Here is a 21,812-nt window from a genome sequence, read left to right as displayed (position 1 = left end):
AGCAGGGGACCCGCCGGCTCTCCCCCGCTCGGAGCGAGTGTCCGCTTCCGGCGCCGCGGGCTCCCGACCCACCCTGAGCAGCGTGGCCTCAGCACCACGGCCTGGGGCGAGAGAAATAAGAAAAGGAGGTGTGAAGATTTTTAACTGTCTTAAATTATAAAGGCGAGCCAGGGTCGCTAAGGAAAACGGTTGTTTCCGCCCGGTTTCGAAACGGGGACCTTTCGCGTGTGAGGCGAACGTGATAACCACTACACTACGGAAACATCTCGGAAGAACGACTTCCTCAGCGGATTCTTTCTGCTAAAAACAGACTCCTCCTATTTCCTCCTCCTCTTCCGATTTCTCATCGTCATCCTTGCAATTGAGCATTGTTAATACGCGAGTGGTTCTTCTACTACTCTCCCAAATTAGAGAGGCCAATTAGATGCGCAAACCAAGCCCCTGCAGCATACAGATCTGAACCCAAATTCTTAATACATTCTTATTCTGGAAATGACCGGATGGGGGAGAAAAAGAGACTTCAACCCCTTCACTCTTATTTCTCTTCCCCCAGCCCTCACTATTACTTTTCAATCTGAACTTTTGGATTTTAATTTCTTTCTCTTGCCTTACTAGGTTACCTCAAACCCATCTTTCAGTCAAAATGGACTGGCGGGGCTGGGCGTGTCACCGAGCCCAGGCACAGTTCTCTGTTCGGCTTTGGCTATCGCCACCGCATGGTCGGATGCGGAATTTGCTCTGCAAAGGAGTTTTGACCCCCACTTGTGGTCAAAAGCGGGTCCTTCTTGTTCCTGAGACTTACAGGTAGTGGAACTTGAAACTTCACCTTGCAGTGGATTTTCTTTTCTTTTTTTTTTTTTGCAGTGGAATTTCTAACTCCACTCAGTTCCTCAATGCTCAGCAGAGGTAAAGAAGGAAAAGTGAGGATGCGCACTACGAGCCAGCCAGGAGTCGAACCTGGAATCTTCTGATCCGTAGTCAGACGCGTTATCCATTGCGCCACTGGCCCCCGCACGTGGGTGGTAAGGAGGCGGACCTGCCTTCATCAGAAACTAGGCGGCGACACATTTCCACTTTTTGGAGTCTGCTCCTGGGCCTGAAAGCCGCGTTTTCTTGACTAGTTCAGACTGCAGAGGGTGAACTCTCTGGCGGCCACTTCGTCTGCAGGTGCCCCAGAGTCTGTGCTCCTTTCTCAGGATGTCTGTACCGAACCTTGCACCCTCTCTGTCCCCAAATCACCTCTCCATCCATTCATTCATTCATTCAACCAATATTACCATTCAAGGCACTGGAAAGACGACTGAAGAAAACAAGTTGTGATCTTTGACTTCAAGAAGACTGCATGGACGTAGCTAAGACGGTATTAAAACACTCAATAAATGAAATAACCGTGATAAGCACTTAGAGGTAAAAAGAGAAACGGAAAGAGAATTTAAAAGTCCATCAGGGAAAGGGATGAACGATAAATATGGGTATCTAGGAAAAGAGCCATCTGGAACTGTGTAACTCTCCAGGGCAAAATCCTGGAGGTGGGAGCGTACTTGAGACGTTTCAGCAATGTCTAGGAGGCCAGTGCTGGGCAGAGATGGGTAGGAGACCTCGGGGAGATAACCTCGGGCCTTGTACGCCCTTGTCTGGACTTTGGCTGTAACTCCCTAGGAAACTGGAAGCTTTTGTGATGCCAAAATCTTGGCTCTCTGTGCACCCATGCTGAACAGAAATACGGAGGGAGTCATGGAGGAGAAGAAAAGAGTGGCTTCACTTCTTTGCCAGGCAAAGGGGGAACACAATAGGCTAGGGCCTCAAGAACTGTGCCCCGCCCCTCCTTCGGTGGTGAATAGGGAGAAGTTATACAGTCAGGCAGAGGTATATGATAAGATCAAGGCAGTAACAGTCTAGCATTCTTCTTCTGCCAAGTTTCAAAAGGGTGGGGTTGCTGACAAGATTAGGGTGTGTGCCAGTCTCAGGTGATCCGGTTCCTTAATTCTGATGAGCCTCTCTGGTCCCTTTAATATTGCTTCAGGTGGTCTCCCGGCTGCCCCTCCTTTGATTAACACTGTTCGAATCTGCTCTTTGGAACTCAGAAAGGGTCATGGAGGCTGGAGTCTTACCTACAAGAAATGGAGGACAAAAAGGCCTCCCTCCATGCCCAGGATCCCTCTGCTCCACATAATATCTGCAAAGATCTCCCTTCATTTTGAAGGTTTTGTAAGTTTTTTGTTTGTTTTTTTTTTCTCTTTTTTTTGGCTTTCTCAGATTTCTCTGGTGTTCTGACATGAGCTGAGGTTGCTTTCATTTTGATTTTAGAGATCTTCTCCTGGGTCTTTTCTGAGGGTTCCAGTTTCCAGTCTTTTCTTCAGGGTTTGTCCCAGCTAGAAAAAGAGAAACAGAGTCCAGAAAAATAACCAGTAGGAAAATATACATGCATTTCTAGAAATTGGCTTATGTGATTGTGGTGACTGACAAGTCTGAAATCTGTATTGCTGGATGGCAGTCTAGAAAAATCTCAGCCAGGAGCTGATGCTATAGTCTTGAGATAGTTTCTTCTTCCTTAGGAAAACCTTCATTTTGCTCTTAAGTCTTTCAACTTGTTAGATAAGGGCCATGCACATTACTAAGGATAATCTCTTTTACTTATTATAGTCAACTAATTGTAGATGTTAACCACATGTATAAAATACCTTCACAGCAACATGTACAGTACAGTTCATTTGCTCAGTCATGTCCAACTCTTTGCAATCCCATGGATTGCAGCATGCCAGGCTTCCCTTCCCAATGCTCACATCCATACATGATGTACATTACTGTTTAAATAACTGCAACATGTATATTACTGTTGAATTGAATAACTGGGCTCTGTAGACTAGCCAAGTTGACATGTAAAAATCAATCATCCCTGTGGTGGAGTCTCCTCCTCCCTGGGTCACAGTTCTCTTCTTCCAGTTCTCTCCCAAGTATTTGGGAAATAGTAGCACTGCCAGTTATTTCCACTCTCAGCAGTTTATGACACAGAGATCTATACCTTCTCCAATTTCAGTTGTGTGGAACAGAGCCAATGTCAGGGGCCTGTCCATGGTCTTTGCAGATCACATCCAGATTTCTGAAAATGATTGCTCTTGGTCTCACTTTTTCTCCCAAGACTTGTCTCTAGCTTGTTAAAAACTCTGATGTCTCAGAATTTCTGTGCAAATTTTGAACACGTGCCAGTCAAAGGAGAAACCCAAACCAAATATTACTGGCTCTGCTGTCTTTCTAAATGTCCACTCCAGCCTGGACAAAGTCATGTTAGGTGTGACTATGCTGTTTATGATTGATTATCTTGGGAAATTCCATGGACTGAGGAGCCTGGTAGGCTACAGTCCATGGGGTCGCAGAGTCAGACACGACTGAGCAACTTCACTTTCTTTCTGGCTCCAAGCACATTAATAAAACGATGGTTAATCTTATATTATTAAAGAAATCGGTGCTTACTTATTTTATGGAGTCAATCAGACTGTGCGTCAAGTTCATAGACTCAATCGTTTTATGAAAAAGAAATCTAGCAGAGTCAGGGCTTTTTAACCTCTCCCTTACATCATGTTTGCAGGCAGAGATTAATGCCAATGGCTGGTTTAGAGTGAGACAAAGATATCCTTTAATATTGACACAGTTTAAAAATACTGGCATGTTAATTTCAGCATTTTCAGAATAGTCACAGATTTCAAGTAAGCAGCCTATTATAATTACAAGTTTCAATTGGGAAGTTACTTTCACAGCTATGGCAACAATTTGTAAAACTCTTTGCCAGTTCCATTAAAGTCCTTTGTCTAAGGACATATCTATTTCATAGAATAGAATGAATCTGGAACAGTTACAAATACACAAGCACCTATGAAAATATAGTACTTCTTGTGGATGCTCTAAATTTAACAGTTTTATCAAGTAGATCCTTTGGATAAGTTATCGAACAAGAAAGCTTCTCTTCCACTAGCTGCAGAAGAGAGGAGATTACTCCTTTACCTCTTTCCAAGACTAGGTTTTAATAATGAAATTTTGAATTTTTTAAAGATGCGACTTAGTCAAGCAAGAAGCAGGCAGGTGGGAGTCTATTTTACGGAAACAAATGGGGTAAGGAAGAGCTCGAATTTTAATTAAAATCCATGAAATAAAGAACACAGGGCGTTCTTTCTTCAGGGACTAGTTCCTGGTGCAGAAAGTGTTCTGGTGCAAATGTGTTACACGACTCGGAGGGGTGTTCTCGTGTAAATGTGGCTAATTTCCTTTCCTCCAGGGGTCCCAGGTCATACTTCACCCAAGGAAGCCTGAGCTGCTGAACTCTTGCCCTTCCTGGCGGTTTCCGGAGACGCCTCTGGCGCCGCCCAGGGCTTCAGGCTCGCTCCCGAGTTTTCCTTACCTCACTCCTGCACGGAGGGTCTCAGTTTTCCTATGGCCGCGCGGTCTTTTAGGTCTTCGGGGGAGAAGCAGGGGTTCATCTTTAGGATTTGGGAGATCATCTGGAGAGCTCGCCGGAGCGTCAATACAAGGAAATGCATGCAGGGGGCGAGAACGGGGGAAAGCTGAGATTATTCCTTTTCTATGTTGATTTGGAAGCTGGCAAGCGAGTTGGCTCCGTGGCTTAGCTGGTTAAAGCGCCTGTCTAGTAAACAGGAGATCCTGGGTTCGAATCCCAGCGGGGCCTTTTATGGTTTTCCTGCCCTCAAAAAGAATACAAAGAGATCAAAATCCTAATCAACTTAAAGTGTAAATTTTCCCTATGGTGTTTCACGAAAGTGCTTTATGTGGCTCTGAGAGTGGGGACGGTTTTGTTGTTTATAAAAAAAGAAAAAGAAGAGACCAAGATAAATTTTTCTTTCAGAAGAATTTCTACCTTTCTTAAGGTTTCATGTAATATTTTTTTCAGCAAGTACCAAAGGATCCAGGGAAAGCACAAGGCAAAGGAACCAGATTTAAACTACAAGCGGCATAATAATCTCCAGTCATTCTATTCTTTTCCCTGGTGAAATCCCAAACAATTGGGTTTTCATAATCTACTTTCATAATCTACAGGCAATATTTTTAATCAAGATCAGTCTCTGGAATGATTGATAAACGTGTTGCTGAAAAGGCTTGTTGTTGCTCAGTCTTTAAGTCATGTCTGACTGGACTCGAGTCGATGGGCTGTCGCCCACCAGGCTTTTCTGTCTTTCACTATCTCAAATTTGCTCAAATTCATGTCCATTGGGTTAGTGATGCTATGTAACCATCTCATCCTCTGCCGCCCCCTCCTTTTGCCTTCAATCTTTCCCAGCATCAGGGTCTTTTCCAGTAAGTTGGCTCTTAGCATCAGGTTGCCAAAGTATTGAAGCTTTAGCTTCAGCAGCAGTACTTCCAATGAATATTCATGGTTGATTTCCTTTAGGACTGACTGGTTTGATCTCTTTGCTGTCCAAGGGACTCTCAAGAGTCTTCTCCAACACCACCTTTCAAAAGAATCAATTCTTTTGTGGTCAGCCTTCTTCATGGTCCAACTCTCAAGTCTGTACTTGTTACTGGAAAAATTATAGCTTTGACTATATGAACCATTGTCAGTGAAGTGATGTCTCTGCTTTTTAATACACTGTCTAGGTTTGTCATGGAGAAGGCAATGGCACCCCACTCCAGTACTCTTGCCTGGAAAATCCCAGGGACGGAGGAGCCTGGTAGGCTGCAGTCCATGGGGTCGCTAAGAGTCGGGGATGACTGAGCAACTTCACTTTCGCTTTTCACTTTCATGCATTGGAGAAGGAAACGGCAACCCACTCCAGTGTTCTTGCCTGGAGAATCCCAGGGACGGGGGAGCCTAGTGGGCTGCCGTCTATGGGGTCGCACAGAGTCGGACACGACTGAAGTGACTTAGCAGCAGTAGCAGCAGCAGGTTTGTCGTAGCCTTCCTTCCAAGGAGCAAGTGTCTTTTAATTTCATGACTGCAGTCACCATCTGCAGTGATTTTGGAGCCCAAGAAAAGAAAATCTGTCACTGCTTCCACTTTCCCTCCCTTCTATTTGCCATGAATTGATGAGACCAGATGCCATGATCTTATTTTTCCTTAACCTTAGAGAATGCTTCAGCATCTCAGTTCGTCCCAACCACTAAAATCCAACCATATAACATGAGTTGTAAATGGCTATTTTAAAAGGTGGTCTTGTGCTCAGAGTTTTTTTGGAAAGGAAAATCAAAGAGGAAAATACTCGTCACAGTGATTTCAGAAAGAAGTTATCAGGGGAAGCATCCTTTTCATTGTATACCCACAGGGTGGATATCCCACTAGAACTGACTGACCTGAAGCTGTTCAGTCAGCACCCAGGCTGACTTCAAGAAGCAGTCCAGGAGAGTCTAGGGTGCCTTAAGAGAAAGGAAGGAAATATGAGAAAGTGGATCATAATTTGGCCCCTTTATATAGAAACTCAAGATCAGGGAAATGAAGTTCATTGTAACTGTTACCCATTTGCTCATCTCCCAAGACCAACCCCTCTACCACCTGGCCCAGAAAGTCTCACCAACCTGACTTTTACCTTCAGAGAACATGATTTTGTGTAGATGGTCAACAGTTGAAATATGATCTTCTGTTCTATCTGCAGAAACAAAATGTCCCAACACTTTGAAGAATAGTTCAGAAAACAATTCTACTTTTATGGAGACTTTCTCCACTCACTCTTCAGCTTAATTCCCCACTTTTCCTTATAGACATCGCAGAGCAATGGAAGTGTCAATGAAAATTCAATAAATAATCAACTTAAGAAGAAAAAAAAGGGAATTTTATTTGAGCTAAACTGAGGATTATAACCAGGAGACAGATCCTCAGAAAACTCTGACAACTGTTCTACTTGTTAGAAGTTGAAGGAACGAACAGTCATATGCATTTTCGAGACAAAGGATAGTACATCAACATGACATGCTGACATTTTATGTGAAGTTCACCAAGGTTATACCTAGTCCATAGAAGCACATACAAAGCAAGCATACAGTTATCATACTCCCTACAAAATTGGTAAAGAATGCTATTCTTTTAAGAAAAGGAAAGAGGGAAAAAATGATCTTTATGGTGGAGCAGTCACTTCCACCTTTGAGGTGCTCTGGTTAATGTGCACACTGCACATTAAGGAGGGAGGAGGTTCAAACAAACACACAAAGAGAATTTTATGTTTAATTTTCTGCCCCACTTTAATATACAAATTTTATTTCAGGAGACAGACCGTCTTTTTCATATGCTTCTATATTCTGCACAACAAAGCCTTTTTCCCAGGCCCAGGTTACAGATCTCAAATGGTAAGGCCAGCTGGGTCATGGTAGAGATGTCAACACTAGATCACTCCTTAATTCTGTTACCAACTCTACCTTAACCTTCACCCTTCTGCTCCATCAGCCTCCAGGAATACCTTTATGATGATGCTTCCAGCCAAGTGGCCCTCAATAGATTGCCTGATCTGCACCATTGAGATAGTGTTACTGGCTATGGAAGCTATGGAATATTCCAGGTGAAGAATTTAGCCATCTCTCCTAAAGTCTAAAAATCTTCCTAACTCTCCATGTATCCATCGTGAAAGTGATTTACATATACAAGTGAAAATGGTTTACAGTTAAATACTTGTTTATCTACCCAGTGCTTATCATGTGGCAGGCACCATGCTAATCTCACTTCGGTCATGAGTTTTGTCCGCTGATGGACAAAACCTGCTGACGGAAGGGTGAATCAAACAGTTCATTGGCAATTACAGTATCGTGAGATATAACCCCATTGGAGTGGAGGGTACAGTAGACCACACTGTGATACTCAGCTCAGACTGAGTGGAGATAGGAGGTGGGGGAAGACTTCCTGGAAGGAGTGATAGCCAAACCGAGCATGGAGGAGATGTAGGCGAGATCCAGACAAGAAAGTGGGCTGGAGGTGAAAGGTTGTTGTTGAGCCATGAAAGACGCTGGGATTCTTGGCCTCCAGAGGAGGGGAATTCAATCTGGGGCCAGTGACGAGGCTTGATTGCTCAGAGCTTTTGTGTAATAAAGTTTTATTAAAATAAAAAAGATAGAGAAAGCTTCTGACACAGACATCAGAAGGGGCAGAAAGAGTGCCCTGCTAGTCTATAGCCGCATGTTTTAGGTCTGTTAGAAAGCTATTAATCAGATAAGAGAGCACCTCAGGGCTGACCGAGTTTCACCAGGCCCCTCTCCCACAACATGCATTTTTGAGATAGGATGGCACAGGTGTGTCATCCCCCAGCCATAAAACAATTGATATGAATACTGGTTTGTTGAACTATTATCAGCCCAAGGGTTAGGAAAAGAAAAAACAGTCTTAGGTGGAACCATTTTAAAGAAAGGTTAATTCCAAAGCAAATACATAGTTTCATTAACATAGCTTAAGAAAATATTTCCATTAAAAAAACGCATTGGTTAACTCAAGGTTTGAGAAAAGTTAAGTTCAGATGGAACCAGTGTCGTCATGGCAGCACAGAATTTTAAGAGAAAAAAAAATTGACGCAGCCTATTTCCTTCTTTTGGAGACCCCTGGCCTTCCTGCCTGTTACCTTCTCAAACAGAGAAGTAGAAGAGGTGCTCCAGGCAAACGGGACAGTGTGTGGTGAGGACGAGGATGCTCAGTTTGGGTAAGTGGAAGCAGTGAGAGAATAGAGTGTGCAGATCTTGAAATTCTTCTTTGTCTAGAGATGACCATAGGCAGGTAGGCATGGAGGCATCCTCAGTATTTATGGCATCATGAAAACCACAGGTGGACTTGATTTGATAGCTGATGCAGCTCAAATGTTTCATACTTTCTTTTTAAAAGATCATAAGTTACCAAAGCAGTATGGGTGGAACCTGAATTTAAAAGTTATGGATTGAGTAGGCCCTCTAGCTGGGCTGCTGAGGTTCTCTATGGGGTCGGATCCTTCCGACACAAGGATCAAACCCTGGTCTCCCACAGTAATTGAAAGTAATTGTTCTAGATAAGGTCTAGGTGTATGCACAACATCGGCTAAAAAGCTGTAGCCAAAAGGGACAAAGTAAAAATAGAATGAGATATATGACACAGCGGCATTTATGTAAATTAAAAATGTATATAGTGAAACCAAAAATGTGTTCTACAAAAACACACAGCACACAAAAAAAGGATGACCTTTCTAATGATTTCTTAAGGGGGAGTGGGAGATGAGAAATAAAATTGAAGAAAGGCTATTAAAAGGTAATCTATAAATAAATAAAACAAAAGAATGGCCCTGTAGACATCAGTGAAAGGAGTAACTTTTATTCAACTCCTTGAATGTAAAGGAAAGAGAGGGACAGACAGCTAGAGACAGGGAAAGGAGATTAAAATGACTAGATCTTAACTTGTGTTCTGGGCACAGAGTGCTTTCATTTTAGAACTTGGCTAATTTCTTTTCTTTAATATTTAAAATTTTTTTAATTTTGGATAATTTATTTAGGAAAAAAGGGAAAACAGATTAATCCACAGGGGAAACGTGGGGAAAAGCTGGTGATATACACAACCGTTCGACTGATTCAAAAACGTAAGCGATGTCAGGAGTGGGATTCGAACCCACGCCTCCAGGGGAGACTGCGACCTGAACGCAGCGCCTTAGACCGCTCGGCCATCCTGACCTGTGGTAGCTTTGTCGCCCTCAAATTTCATTTCAATGTCTACGTGAATGATGGTTTCCCGCCCCCGCCCCGCCTTTTTTTTTCTTTTTCTCTTTTTCTGAGGATGCGGAAAATTTTCAATTAAAAAAAGCAACCACCAGTTTACGTACGACCCCGGACGCCGACCCCGAGTGGAAACGCGGAGTCAAGCGCCGGGTTGCGGCGGCCGCCGGGCAGCGTCTTCTGAATGAACGCGGATTCGATTCCAGGCTGCAGCCGGCGGGGCGGCGCTCGGCTGGGTAGTCAAAAGTAAGGGAAATTTCTTTCCACTCTCGACAGAATTCTTCTTTATATAATGGCACCCATATTGCCGAAATTGCCTTACTTAAACTGACACCTGCTCCTGGGAAGTCTTACGCTATTCAGTTTGGTGCTTGCTGGGGCCCAGCCCTCGGGTGTTCATTAACTCCTCCCTCCTCTCCTTTCGGTCCGCTGGACCCTCGAGACCTATGTAAGGGGGTCCCAGTGTCTTGCTTCTTGATCTGAATTTTCTAGCTGTACCCTGAGGATGGGTGGACTTTTCTGAATGGATGTTATGCTGCTCTCAAAAAGGAGGCATCAAACTAAAACCAGTTCTGCCTTTCTCTTGCTACAAATGTGTCACTCTATCTTACCTTAATTCGTAAGGTTTTCGTACATCTCTGTTTATGTCCAGCAAAGCTGTACCTCAAAGACTTTCCAACTAGTTTGAAACACTCCTCAAAAAGTATTTAGTTTAAGTCCTTTGAACTAAACAACACAGATTCTTTTTTATTTTTTAAAGAAGAGGATGAACCCAAATATTGTTTGTATTTGAGTGAGACTTGGGATCATTGTTACTTTTTAAAATTAACTTTCATATGTATTCAAGGAAGAAGACTATTTCCATTTTAAATTTTAAAGTGAGTGGCAAGAATAAAGGCGCGTATAGTTGAGAGTCGACTCGGAGTTTTCCAGAGGGCGATTTGAGGAGACCTGAGTGTTGTTTGGAGGCAGAAGGAGCAGATGAATAGGGATAAGCAGAGAGATGGCGCGGAAGAGCTGTTGTTGATTAGTGATGATAGGAGTTGCACAGTTATTTTTCTCTTAATGTGAATGTCTGGGTCTCTTTTAAACAGAGGCTGCTGCTGCTGCTAAGTCACTTCAGTCGTGTCCGACTCTGTGCGACCCCATAGACGGAAGCCCACCAGACTACCCGGTCCCTGGGATTCTCCAGGCAAGAACACTGGAGTTGGTTGCCATTTCCTTCTCCAATGCATGAAAGTGAAAAGTGAAAGTGAAGTTGCTCAGTTTTGTCCGAGCAGACCCTTTCAAACATGTGATGACCAGAGCTGGCTTTTGGTGTGTGAAATGAAGTTCTTTATTTCAGGAACATTTGCATTTTTAAGGCTGGTCTTTAGCTGTGGGGTGAAAGGTTTTAGTTTCTGGTTTAAAAAGGAAGTCAGGCCTTGGAAATACTGCAGTTAATTATTTGCACTGGTGGAAGAGGCCTTTCTGGACCTTCTGAAACCATAGTATCACTGATTCTGCTTCAGGTCATTAAGCCAGGCTTTGACGAAGCATCAGCAAGGCCACCTTTTTTCTCTTTCGGAAGATTTGAAAATAAAGCCAGAGCTACCAAGACTCTTAATTTCCTCCTTCAGGCACTGGTATCTGGTGCCAGATGGAAAGGGAGCTACGATGGAAAGGGAGCTGCAAGGCTTATCACATAAGTTCAGAATCTACTGCCAGCTCAATGCTGTGTTTGGTAACCATTTTCCTTGAAGATCATGAAGAAATAGGAAGGTGAGGGCAGTCACAGAGCTAATTGAAACCTCTGACTGTTTCTCTTTCTACTCGCAGAGAGGGGTTCCTGTGGCAGCCCCATTTATTTAGGGTAAGACTTCATATATACATTTCAGGATGCGCATAGTACGTTAAACTGGCAAAACAACTACTTAAGATTCTCAAGTATTTTTTAAAGAAGTTTGGACTTTTAAAAAAATCTTTTACTTTCTAAAAGTACAATTTGAACATAAATGAATACTTTGAAAGCAGAGGTACATGGTGGTCTTCTCTCAGGAGTCCAGTGTAGGGTAGGGTGAATACAGCTTGAGGAAGGGGCAAGGAAAGGAGGATCACCCAAGTTTGTTTGTTTTTCCAGTTATGAGGCATCACCAAATATTTCCTCCAGAGGCTAAGGGTGGGTAGCTACTGGCACTGTGGCCTTTTTGTAAGTAGCTGGCCCTTCCTGGGACAGGAAGCCCTGTGCTGCTTGCCCTGGTGAGCCTACTGCCAGCAAGTCTGGGGATGAGTCTTGGATAAACAGAACCACAGTGCTTTGACCCAATGCATTTCCATGCAGGTTTCTTCTCTCTGTTTTGTGTCAGTTCCATTTGTTGGATAAAGAAAGGGAGGTGCAGAAGCTGTTTTCAACAATCAGACAGACTTATTTATTAGGTTAAGACCATGGACGACATTGATCCTGGAAAACCCAATGGAAATGGAAGGTGGGAGCCTGGACAAGACAAACATATACAGGAAAATGCAAATACAAATAAGTGCAATCAATCTAGCTGTGCTGAGTACAATGACGCAGCTTTCAGGGGACCCTGAGGAGAAGCAGCACGTAGGAAAGCTGGGTGGGGAGAGAGTGATCTGTGGCTCAGTATGGAAGTGGATGGTGGTTAAAGCTAATTAAAGGTGTGGTTGAGCAGTTTTAAACTATATGTTGGTGAGACGTGGCCATTGGCCATGAGACAACAGCCAATAAAGTGGTGATATCACTGAAAGATGATGCCTGAAAATACCTCTAAAGTGGAGAGATTCTAGATCAAAAGGAAGAAGAGAACCAGCAACTTGTGGAATCAACAAAGTGAGGTTGGAAAGAGTCCTTTGCATTTTGTTTAAAATTCTCTCCTCTTTCATTCTATCTGACCTCCTCACCTTCTTTACTCCCCTTGCCAACTGCTCAGATCCACCCTGTAGGAATGACTTAGAAAATCTGAGATACGGGTCCTAAAGCTCTAGGGACAAGTCAGATGTTTATCACTGCCTGAGTTCACCTCATTTTCCTCTATCATGATGTGCCCTCCAAGTTCCTTTATGGGATCTCAGCCACCGGTTTTCCCTTCCCAGAACCCTTTGGGTTTCCTACTTACTTAAAACCTGTTCCTCTATATTCCCCTATCCTGGACACCAAGATGTTTCTGTCATAACCCTATGCCAACCTAACTCCATCTTGATCCCCGAACTGCAATTCCCTCCCTAGAGAATTTGGCCTCTGGGATGGGAGACCACAAGAAGCAATCTGAGGTCACTTCCCTGCCCCTTGACTATTGTTACAGAAACAGATTAGGAAGGGCCTATTCCTCACACTCTTATCAGCAGCAACACAACCTTCTCAAGATTAATTAATCCCTAGCCAACAGGAAGAAACAGGGGCTGAGTAAATCTGGCAGATGAAGCCCTGGGAGTGGTGGAAGAGGGGGTTAGAGTAGAGGGAAAGGGCTGAGCTGGAGTATTTCTTAAGGTACCCCTTGGCTGGGCTGGAGAGGGATTAGTTTAGAATGGAGGGTTTCTATATCCCCGGAGGCAGAGTCCTCCCCCATGGGGGACAGTGGGATCTCCTTTGAAATGTCCTTGGCATCAGCAACTACCATGACTCCCTCAAGCCCATCAGTGATTGGGCAGATAGTCAGGGGCTTTTTACCACAGGACCACAAGCAGAAGAAGGGCCGGAGGGGGCCAGAAAAAGAGGCCTTGGAGAAAGTATAGATGTGGGATCCATCAGTCATGTTGTAGAAGAAGATGTCTCCTGATTCATAGTCAAGGAAGACCCCAACCCGGCGGGGGGGTCCAGCCAGTGGGAGAGGGGTCCGCAGTGGGGTGAGAGCCCAGTACCCATTTCCATACAGCTCCACAGCCCAGAACCCATTCTCGGGAGTCATAGGGTCAAATCCTTTCTTCATCACATTCTCCCTACACACCCCAATTGCCCAGTCCGTCCTGTCTCCCACCTCCACCTCCCAGTAATGTCTCCCCGAGGTGAAGGCCTCACGACCCATCACACAGGGCCAGGAGTCAAATCTTTCTGGTTTCTCAGGAAGTTTCTGACGTGAATCTTCCAGTCGGACAGATTTTGAATCTTCATACAGAAAGAGGTGGGGATGGGCGGTGTCTGGATCCAGAGTCACATCCACTAGAGACAGAGAGAAAGTGAGTCTGATTATCAGTGAATGTCACAGATTGAAAGAACCATCCTTTCTTCTCTGAAGAAGCGGAGACCTGCTCTAGCAGTTGACAGGTCTCCTCAGGAGGGGAACTGCTTGGCCTGCTCAGCTGTCTCTTTTCCCCTCTTCCAGCCACAGCCATAGGCTGATGTATCAACTGACTGTCCCCAGTACCCCATGGGACCCTGTCAGAGGGGACTTGCCTTCTAGCCATCTTCCAAGGGCCCTTTATGTGCCTCAAGGATAATGTTGAGGCCATTTGCCATCATCTTTCCCCTCTGTACAGGTTTCCCTAATGGCTCAGACGGTAAAGCATCTGCCCACAATGCGGGTAGACCTGGGTTCGATCCCTGGGTTGGGAAAATCCCCTGGAGAAGGAAATGGCAACCCACTCCAGTACCCTTGCCTGGAAAATCCTATGGACAGGGGAGCCTAGTAGGCCGACAGTTCATGGGGTCACAAAGAGTCAGACACAACTGAGCAACTTCACTTTCACTTCCCCTTTATATATTAGTGGTTTTTATTTCCAAGTATTGGAGGACTTTGAATACCTCCAGGGTAGCACCTCAGAGCCCTTAAGATATTCAGAGTCACTGACCTGCATGCAATGTAGCCTTTTTCCATTCTGTAGTGAGAGAGGGTGGGGGAGGGGGAAAGAGTGTTATTGACATGTTTTATAATAAGAGAGAGACAACTTTGTGGATGTAAAAAGACAAAGAACATAGAACTTACTGAGCTCTTCCAGGAGTTTCTCTGGAAAACAAACAGAAATACCTTAATGACCTAGCCTGGGTGTGAGGGAGGGAACAAAACAGGTGTAAGAAACATATAAAGGAGAAACTATTTAATTCATGACTACCTGATTATTGAGGCATTATCAACAAATGAAGAACAAGGATTTTGTTTTGTTTTCTAAGAAATATGCAGGAAGTTCCTACTCACTTGGTATCAGATCTTTAATCATTACTGAGTTAAAAGTAAGGATAGAGTCTGAAGGTTAATAATGAATAAACATCAGGTCTATTATCTCAGTTAGAATTGCTTTTGACTCATCTTATACCCAAACCTCTGTTATTCTTCATATTGGGTGCCACTGAATTCAGGAGCTTTATAATTCCCTCTGATTTTTAGAATTCTGGAATCAATTATCTTCCCATTGGCAGTCATCGTAAAGGACTTGGGTTCAGCCTCACATGGAAGCACTCTTGACAAGTAGACTGGGATTCTATGACTTACCTTTAGAACTGAATTCATTCCTCCTCTGTCTGGATCTTTCCTTGTATAGTCTCCAAGTGAAAAATATGGACCCAATTGTGAGGAGTCCTAGGACCACCAAGATGACAGCCACAGCCACCATCCAGGGAGTCAGCCTTGGGAAGAAGGATGCTAGAACAAAATCCCCAAGAAGGATATTTGTTGAGAAACTCAGAGCAAATCTAGCTCCTCTCCTGATTCCAAAGGGGGCTGGAAGAGAGGATGACCTGGACCTCTCACATTCCTCCCATGGCAAAAGAGTCCCTCCAATACCACTCTGAGGTTTTCAGATAAATTTTGGTCTTAGGTAAGAGAGGGCAGAGAAAGAGAGGAATGAAGATGAAGAAGAGTCATTTGGGGACAGGACCTGTGGAATAAAGAGTATAATGGACCGATTCATGTTATCATGGAAATTTCTCCGTAGCCATCAATGCAGGATGGGAGCCAAGGGGATGAGGGAAGTAAATAAGGAAGGGGAAATATCACTTCTGTGTGCAACAGAGGGGGACTCAACGACCCAAGAATAAGGAAAAGTTCCTTGCTGAACCAGAGGTAGAGTGTGAAGTCTCTGGAAACTTGGAACTCTAGCATGGGATAGGGAGGAGGGGGAGGTAAGGGTGGAAAGAGGAGAACTAATTTAGCTAGATCCAGAAGGCTCTGAATCAGGAAGACCACACCCTTCAGAGACAAAGCTTTTCCAAGATATATCTCCTAATAAAATCTGGAAGACTTCCGTATCTAAGATGGAAAATCTGGAATGTCTGTGAGATCTAGGTATAAAACTTATGCCTTCAGAATCTCTAGTGAAGTTGGTGGGGCTCAGCGGGCAGGAATTTAGGTGGGGAAAGTTTAAGGTGAGAAAAATAGACAAGTCTGCCAGGAGGTTGTACCTGGGCAGATGTCCCATGTGATGTTGCCCTGAACCTGTGTCAAAAAGGAACCTAGTACCTGTTTTACTGACCTGGTATGGAAATCTCTACTTCTTTCTCCTGGCCAAGAAGGAGGTTCCGGATACAGCAGGACACATTCTTCATAGAGGTGTCCCTGATGATCACTGAAGCTCTCACAGTAAACAAACCTTCTTCATCAGGAGTCCTGGACTCTGACATGGATGGAAACTCTTCTCCCTTGTGAGTTCGCCACTGTACTTGGGGCTCTGGGTGCCATCCCACTGAGGCACACTCCAGCAGGATCTCTCCACTCTCTTGAACTTTCATACTGATGTGAGGATCAGAGCCCAGAGCTATGGAGAAAGAAGGTACCTTACTCCTTTAGTGGACACTCTTCTGGGAGCCTTATAATCATAGGGCTATATAGTTTGAGAAAGAGAAGCCCAGAGGAACTGGGAATGAGAAGGACCCATCTCCATGTTTTACTACACAAAGGAACTGAGGTATCCATAAAAGAAGACATCTTATCAGAGATGAAACAACTATTGACTTAAAGTCATATTCCAAATTGTGTATATATATGAGAATGTGTATTCGTTTCATGAAAAGGGCCACCATTTTCAGTAGATTCTCAAAGGTGTCTATCATTCATAAAAGGTAACAACGACAGCTTTATGCTCTCAAATCTGTAGGGCTTTATAACCAATCTTTAAGACACTTCCTTAAAAAGGAAAGATGAGTTATATATGATACTACCATGTGGGACACCCTGTTATGAAACAGGGACCCACATTTCACCCATGTATTTTTCAAACTTCATCTTTACTTGAATATATGCATAAAAAGCAATATATATTGCACAGCAATATTTTACAAGTATAAAATGCTTTTAGAATTGACAAAGCAGTTTCTCATATTCCAAACATGAGGGATCTTAGTTCCTTGATCAATGCCCCCTGCATTGGAAGCGCCAAACCACCAGGGAATTCCTATATTGATTTTTTTTTTAAAAATCTTATTCTTGCAAAATCTTGTTCGGCAGGTTTTACAGTAGGAAATGTAGCTCAAAAAGAAATTTGCTTGGTGCCAGATGGAAAGGCAGACCTCAAAGTATACTTCGTTCCTCAGTGTGTACCATTTCCTTATAGTTCACTCTGAATTCTGGCTTGAAGCAAAAACAGAAACAAAACCAAAAATTTTCTAGGTAGGTCAAGACCCTTAACAAGACATCATGCTCTACAATCTCACAAAATCAGTCTTTGGGTACTAATCCACCAAGTAAGCATTGGGACTGCTCACTACAGCCTTACTATAAATGGTGAAAAACAGACACAACTTAAATGCTCAGTTCTGGGCTTTGACCAAGCAAATTATGATGCACTAATAAAAGAGAATGTTATACAGTCATTACATCTTACACTTATTAAATTATTAACATGGGGAAATGATTATCCTATAATTGAGAGAAAAAAGCAGGACATCGTGGAAACAAAGTTCTGAGAAAGATTATTCGCTGCTCCCTGTCTACTCAGTTCAAACCCTCTTCCTACTTATCTCCTAACTCTAGGCCTGCCAATCCCTTCCAGCCTAAAAGGGATTTGGGAAACAAGTGTGACGGTTTCCAAACAGAGCCCCAGGAAAATATCTCGCATGGAGTCACCGGAGAAAGTCAAAACCCGTCTACTCACCAGCCACCTTCAGATGCACGATGGCCTCTTCGTAGTTTTCGTCCTGCCTGAAAAAGCATCGGTACTCCCCATCATCAGAGGTTTTGACCTCCTGTATCCTCACAGCGACGCTGCCCTCGGCGATGTGGTCCTCCACCAGCGACACTCTTCCCCGGTATTCAGCCATCTCCTCTCCCTCCTGCTCTCGGCCTTCTCGGCTCACAAACACTGCAGGCGAGACCTTCTCCCGGAACCAGCGCAGCTCCATGCCCTCGGCGCTCACGTTGGGGGAGAGGCGACAGGGCAGCTCTGCATCTTCACCCAACATCGCCAGGATGGGCTCCGGGGGTCCGATCACGTCAAAGGGAGCTATCAAAACACCAAGAGGGTCGGACGGAATGTGGAGGCGGGAGTTAAGGACTGATAAAGACGAGGATCCCACTGAAGGGCACTCTCCCACTACAGCTCCAGGGAATCCATCTGGGCCCTTGGGAAAGTCACTAAGGACAACCAAATGGGATTGCTTAAAATTACTGAGAAATTTCAAGCTTGTAGGCTAGAAATTATTCTATAATTGAGAGAAAAAGGCAGGACATCATTGAAACAAAGTTCCACCCAGAAAGATAATTCGTGGCTCCTTCTCTACTCAGCTGAAACCCTTTTCCTACTTATTTCCTAGTCTAGGCCTGCCAACCCCTTCCAGCCTAAAAGGGTTTTGGGGAACAAGTCTGATGGTTTCTGTACCTACCAGAATCCAGCTTGGGCAGCTGGAGGGCAATGAAAATGAGCAGACACCCCAGGAGGCAGGAGTTCGGAAAGACTGCCATCTCCATCCTTTCTGGGCAGCAAGATGCTGGTGGGCTCGAGTTTGTCAGGATCTTCAGCCTAGGAGAGATGAAAGAATAGGCAATAACTAGGAGTTGTTGAGACACCGTGCCCCTGTGCCCTCCCAGCAGTTCTTTTCAGCTTGGAAAGCATCATTTGCACCTTAAGCTTCCTCCTTGCCTTCTGCCAAGGGTAGACTTTCAGTCCCGGCTGCCGTCAGCACACATCCACCTAACACCCTAAGGTTAGTCAATCTTGTCTGTACAAAACAGCAAATTGGGCCCTAAACCCCCAAGAGAGTCTTAAGAGAAGGCAATTGTGATGCATAGTACCCATTAACGGGTTTCATGTATTATAAATAGACAAGTCTTGGAACTACTGTGCCAAAAAAATCTCTTCTTTCAAATACAATAATTTGACATCTGCTTTTAGCAATGATAATAAAGATACAGTGATGGAGGAAGAGATGGAGATGAGGGAAATAAGCAGGAACAGGAAAGAAGAATGGCTGGAGGAGACAGAACAAGAAAGGGGAGCTGAAGAGAGCTAAAGGGCTTGAAGAGTAGAGGGCCTGGGACTAGGGAGGAAGGAGCCCGGGAAAGAGAAAATGACTCTGGCTGCTGGCTCTCTCAGGGGTGAGAACAGTCCCAGATACTGACCTCTGATGTTGGAAGAGAAGGCACCAACAAGCTTCTGCTACCAAATGAGAAAGCTGGTTGTGGCCCCATTGGCAAAAGTTAAAGGAGAAGGAAGGGGGAAGTACTCTCAGGAAAGCCTGCCTCCTCCCACCCTTCCACTCCAACACACTCCCTCCTCATCCCTGATGTATTTACTTTGGGGGAAAAAAAGTTCCAGAGAGGAGAAGGGTCTGTGGATTTGTGGTCTTCAGCTTAGAAATTAGGCTATGCATTGATAACCTGTTTACAGAAGGGGACAGAGGGAAAAAGAAAGAGGATTTAAGAAAACACTAAAATAAGATGCAAAGCCTTGGGCCATCTCCAAGCCTCACTTTTTTAATCTCTAAAATGGAAATATTGTTAATAATACCTTCTTTGGAGTAGTGGTGCAAGGATTAAATGAGATTAAGAAGGCAATGGCTACCCACTCCAGTATTTTTGCCTGGAAAATCCCATGGGTGGAGGAGCCTGATAGGCTGTAGTCCATGGGGTCGCTAAGAATCGGACACAACTGAGCAACTTCACTTTCACTCTTCACTTTCATGCATTGGAGAAGGAAATGGCAACCCACTCCAGTGTTCTTGCCTGGAGAGTCCCAGGGATAGAGGAGCCTGGTGGGCTGCCGTCTATGGGGTCGCACAGAGTTGGACACGACTGAAGCGACTTAGCAGCAGTAGCAGCAGCAGTGCTTAGCATATAATAGGAATTTAGAAGAGGGGAAGTTGTTATTCTATTATTATTTATATGAGCTAAAAACTAAAGATAGGCTAAGAATGCATGGGTATGATTCAGTTTTCAGGGCCCAGAGTTGCCTCTTTGCAAAGCTACCTCCCTAAAAGCAATTTATGAGGCCCACAACTCCCTGTTTTGGGTTAAACCCCTTATTGTTACAGAAAACATTTTAAAGATATGTATTTTTTAAGGTAGTCAGCAAGTAATGATAGTCTCCAGTAATAGAACTGATGATTTATATAATTTGTATATAATTTGGGCTTCCTGGCGGCACAGACCACAAAGAATTTGCTTGCAATGCAAGAGATCAGGGTTCATTCCCTGGGTTGGGAAGATCCCTTGGAAAAGGGAATGGCTACCCACTCCAGTATTCTTGCTTGGAGAATCATATGGACAGGGGAGCCTAGCAGGCTACAGTCCATTGGGTCACAAAGAGTCAGACATGACTGAGCGACTAAGGCTTTTATGTAATTTGAAACATTGTTAATAGCTATATTACATCATATTGAAGGTTCCTGAGATCATAGCACATCTTGGGTTTTTTGCCTGTTACAAATAGTGCAGTTTATACACAAGTCTTTGCCCACATCTTTGTTAACTTACTGATACACTTTCTGCTGAATTCCCAGAAATACCGTCTTTAGGCCAAAGGGTATGAACATATTGTCAAAGCTTCTTCCTGAAATGTCAGTCCAATCACATCATCAGTGGAAATGTCCTTCTCACCAGCACTGAGGTCTATTCTTCCTCATCATCACTAATGGGCTAGATGACACTGACCAAATTATTACTTTATTATGCATTTCTATGATAGTTATGTTGGTCATCTTTCATATTTATATATTTTAATATATTCTGGAAGTAAACTTTTCAAGTAGTTGCCTTTTTTGACAGAGTCTGGTGCTTTTTTTTTTAATCAATATGTGTGAATTTTTTAAAAAGTTGAAAACATCAGCTCTGTATTATATTTGTGGCAAAAACCCTTCACCACTCATTTGTTCTTTGCCTTTTAATTGAGACTGTGATCAAGACCAGCAAAAGAGAACTGCTCAAAAAAGAGAAAAGAAAAAAAAAGATATTTGCTTCAGTGGATATGCCTGAGTGCCAGGAGAATGAATTTTCTCAAGTACAAATCCAATCTTGTCACTTTTTGCTTAAAAATGTCTACATGACTGCTTAGTGACCCCAGCATCCAGTTCAAGCACCTTAATGTGGTCAAGAAAATGCTGTAAGATCTAGTGGCCTTCCTGCTTCCTTTCTCTTTGCCTTTTCTCCCTAGTCTCCCAGCACTGGCTAGCTCACATGAGAAACACTTCTAAAGTCTTCAGTCTTATCTATAACATTTAAGGCAAATTAAAACATTTACTGCATTAACTGTGAAATTTCAAAAGAAATGTGACTCTGACTAGATTTTACCCCTTCCAACTGAAATAGACTCTCCAGGAAGATGTGCCAGATTTATCCTATGACATGGACAACTTCCTGGTCCTTCTTTGCTGTCAGGAACGTGACCTGAAGCCTACTCTGAGACGCACATGCATTTATTTTTGTCTTTTGTTTCAAAGTCTCTATTCCCCTCCTAAACTGAGCTCTTTGGGTTCATACTCTCTGACCTCTTATCAGCACATAGACAGAAGTAGAATTTGCAGCTTAAATCACACCAACCAGTCCTTGGCTTTCCTAGTTTGAGATGTACCTGCCTCATTTTCAGCTTTCGTTTGTGCTTAACTGTCACAAATATCACTGATAATGTTTCCCTCTCCTTAATTCATCCTGATTAGACTTCTCTCCCTTGCTCTGCATTGTCAAAATATCTAATGATAATTTGGGAAATGGGGAGGGGGAAGAACTTTTATTTTCACCTAAGAGAACTAGACTGAAGGAAAGGAGCCAGGAAATAGACAGCAAATGGTACATACATAGAACTCA

The 21,812-nt window shown here is 43.7% G+C and overlaps 1 protein-coding gene and 4 non-coding genes across 5 annotated transcripts; 1 reads left to right on the top strand and 4 right to left on the bottom strand.

Annotated features, from left to right (window-relative positions):
- Positions 1–190: 190 nt before the first annotated feature.
- Positions 191–263, bottom strand: TRNAV-CAC (transfer RNA valine (anticodon CAC)). Its single transcript has one exon. It is a non-coding gene; the product is annotated as a tRNA-Val (tRNA).
- A 673-nt stretch (positions 264–936) lies between these two features.
- TRNAR-ACG (transfer RNA arginine (anticodon ACG)) lies at positions 937–1,009 on the bottom strand. Its single transcript has one exon. It is a non-coding gene; the product is annotated as a tRNA-Arg (tRNA).
- A 3,595-nt stretch (positions 1,010–4,604) lies between these two features.
- On the top strand, positions 4,605–4,678 carry TRNAT-AGU (transfer RNA threonine (anticodon AGU)). Its single transcript has one exon. It is a non-coding gene; the product is annotated as a tRNA-Thr (tRNA).
- A 4,848-nt stretch (positions 4,679–9,526) lies between these two features.
- Positions 9,527–9,609, bottom strand: TRNAL-CAG (transfer RNA leucine (anticodon CAG)). Its single transcript has one exon. It is a non-coding gene; the product is annotated as a tRNA-Leu (tRNA).
- Positions 9,610–13,133: 3,524 nt separating this feature from the next.
- LOC128055165 (butyrophilin subfamily 1 member A1) lies at positions 13,134–18,476 on the bottom strand. Its single transcript, XM_052647577.1, has 7 exons — positions 18,398–18,476; positions 17,671–18,018; positions 16,054–16,335; positions 15,075–15,224; positions 14,571–14,591; positions 14,437–14,463; positions 13,134–13,807 (listed from the first exon to the last, which is right to left on the bottom strand). The coding sequence occupies exons 1-7, from the start codon at positions 18,474–18,476 to the stop codon at positions 13,134–13,136; spliced, it is 1,581 nt and encodes a 526-aa protein (XP_052503537.1).
- Positions 18,477–21,812: the final 3,336 nt, after the last annotated feature.

This window comes from Budorcas taxicolor, chromosome 11 (genome assembly GCF_023091745.1).
Source record: "Budorcas taxicolor isolate Tak-1 chromosome 11, Takin1.1, whole genome shotgun sequence".
Classification (NCBI taxonomy): Eukaryota; Metazoa; Chordata; class Mammalia; order Artiodactyla; family Bovidae; genus Budorcas; species Budorcas taxicolor.
This window is presented reverse-complemented; position numbering and strand designations above follow the sequence as displayed.

Coding starts and splice junctions, on each gene's coding strand:
- LOC128055165 (XM_052647577.1), bottom strand. CDS start 18,476: ATGGCAGTCTTTCCGAACTCCTGCCTCCTGGGGTGTCTGCTCATTTTC. Junction 14,592..15,074: donor GAATGAATTCAGTTCTAAAG/GTAAGTCATAGA, acceptor TTTGTTTTCCAG/AGAAACTCCTGGAAGAGCTC. Junction 14,464..14,570: donor GAAACTCCTGGAAGAGCTCA/GTAAGTTCTATG, acceptor CTCTCACTACAG/AATGGAAAAAGGCTACATTG.